This window comes from Hipposideros armiger, unplaced genomic scaffold (assembly GCF_001890085.2).
Source record: "Hipposideros armiger isolate ML-2016 unplaced genomic scaffold, ASM189008v1 scaffold_11, whole genome shotgun sequence".
NCBI lineage: Eukaryota > Metazoa > Chordata > Mammalia > Chiroptera > Hipposideridae > Hipposideros > Hipposideros armiger.
In genome coordinates this window covers 3,372,451-3,374,159 of record NW_017731361.1, presented here as the reverse complement: position 1 = coordinate 3,374,159, position 1,709 = coordinate 3,372,451, and the positions used below count along the sequence as shown (strand labels likewise).

Below are 1,709 nucleotides of genomic sequence, written 5' to 3'. Positions count from 1 at the left end.
ACCAGCTCCGCCAGCTCCAGCCCCAGGTCCTGCGCGATGCGGCCCACGAAGGTGCCGTGTTTGGCCTCCTCGGGGACCGAGTAATGGACCTGGCCGTTCCCAGCCTCCCAGGCTGTGAGAATTATAAACAACAGCAGTAGATGCCGGTCCCTTTGGTCACCTCGATTGGAGTCCACCATTTCAAATTGGTTTTTTTCTTAACTCTAAGCAGAGTGGCGTCTCAAAATTTATAGGAATCTTCTTATCCCTTCTTTACTATCCCGATTTGCTCTCCATTGTTCAACTTCCGGATAGTGCAACAGCGTGGAGAGTCGTTCCAATGTGAAACGGATGACTTATTTTTGTCTCGAATATGAGGGAATTTCGCGGTAAAGAGCGACATCATGTGGCCCAAATAGTAAGTACGAATTACAAAAATCAACTTTTTATAAGATACAAAGTTTTATTTCAACCTCTGAAGTTTTTCCTTTATTTTTGTTAAAGGACATATCCTCATGCTTGCTGAAGACATTCGTAGGAAACGTCTGAATATTTAGTGTGACCATAAATTTGGTTTCCTTAAAATGTTTTTCCACATTTTAAAATACAGATAAAAATCTAAGTGTCAATAAAGCAAATCGTATTAGTAACACTAAGTTTTAAAATCCTTTGTTCAGATTCAGGAAACTCAATTTTCTTAGATTTCTGTTAAGAAAACTCTTGGTCTCTTTTGGGACCCAGGATTCAAAAATTTACTAATGGAAGAAAAACTTTAAAGGGTTGGTTGTTTTTAGGAAGCAAGGAATATAAGCAAGTAATTCATATATTTTTCTTAAGGAAACACAATGATAGGCTTGGGGATATTTGAAGAGGAGTAATTTATATTAAGTGAATTTTGTGAGGTGAAAGTATTCTGTCTCTTTTCATCAGAATTTATATATTGTTTCAGGAGTTTATGGTTATTATATCTCTTTATTCTTTCCATCTTTTCTAAGCCTCATAATTTATTAATATCCACGGTTTTTACAATCTCCAATACCATTTATATTATTTATGTATACGCTTATTTTGTTAGATAAATGTTGGTTCTCATTTGTCATACTTAGAGCAGTCCTTTAATCAAGATTGGTGTATTTTTTCCTTTTTAGTTCTAGTACTTAACAGAGCAAGTTTTTTTTTAATGTTTCACTCCAATGTTCCTAACTGTAAGTAAAATAATTACATCTGCATTCTAGTGCTTTCCAAGTTTGACATCTGCCTAAAGGAGTTTTAAATATTGCTGCTATTCTGGATTATTGAAATTGCTTCTGATTGTGTCATCTTGTTACAACCTCACTTATTCTTCACTTAATCCTGACAGTCATCTTCCTGAAAAAAACTTTTATTCCTATTGCTTAACACTTTTTGATACAAGTTTTCAAAGGACATTAGAGATGAGTTAAAATTTCCTAGCGTAGTACTCAATGTTACCCAACATATTTTTCTCATATTATTTTTCCTGCCTTATCTCATCCTCTTTCCTATGTGAACGATATGTTTTGACCAAAGCAAACTATTTTCTGTTTCCAGGTACATTTGGGCTTTTCTGTGTACTCATTTACTTAATTCCTTTGTTCTCAAGAATACCTATTATACTCTATATTCTCCCAGGGGAACCGTCTCCATTGTAAAACCACTAAAAACATCATAACTCTTGAAAGGCTCCTTCAACAAAGGAAATAGGCATAGCT

At 35.1% G+C, this 1,709-nt stretch overlaps 2 protein-coding genes across 3 annotated transcripts in view; both read right to left on the bottom strand.

Moving 5' to 3' along the window:
* The window catches only part of LOC109393433 (protocadherin alpha-C2), a 186,654-nt gene that overhangs the window by 142,503 nt on the left and 42,442 nt on the right, over positions 1-1,709 (bottom strand). The window lies entirely within an intron of this gene.
* Positions 1-1,709, bottom strand: part of LOC109392552 (protocadherin alpha-6-like) — a 19,541-nt gene that overhangs the window by 12,958 nt on the left and 4,874 nt on the right. Inside the window, exon 2 of the mRNA XM_019661117.1 lies at positions 3-112. Coding sequence (XP_019516662.1) covers positions 3-112 — 110 coding nt within the window. The remainder of the gene's footprint in view (positions 1-2; positions 113-1,709) is intronic.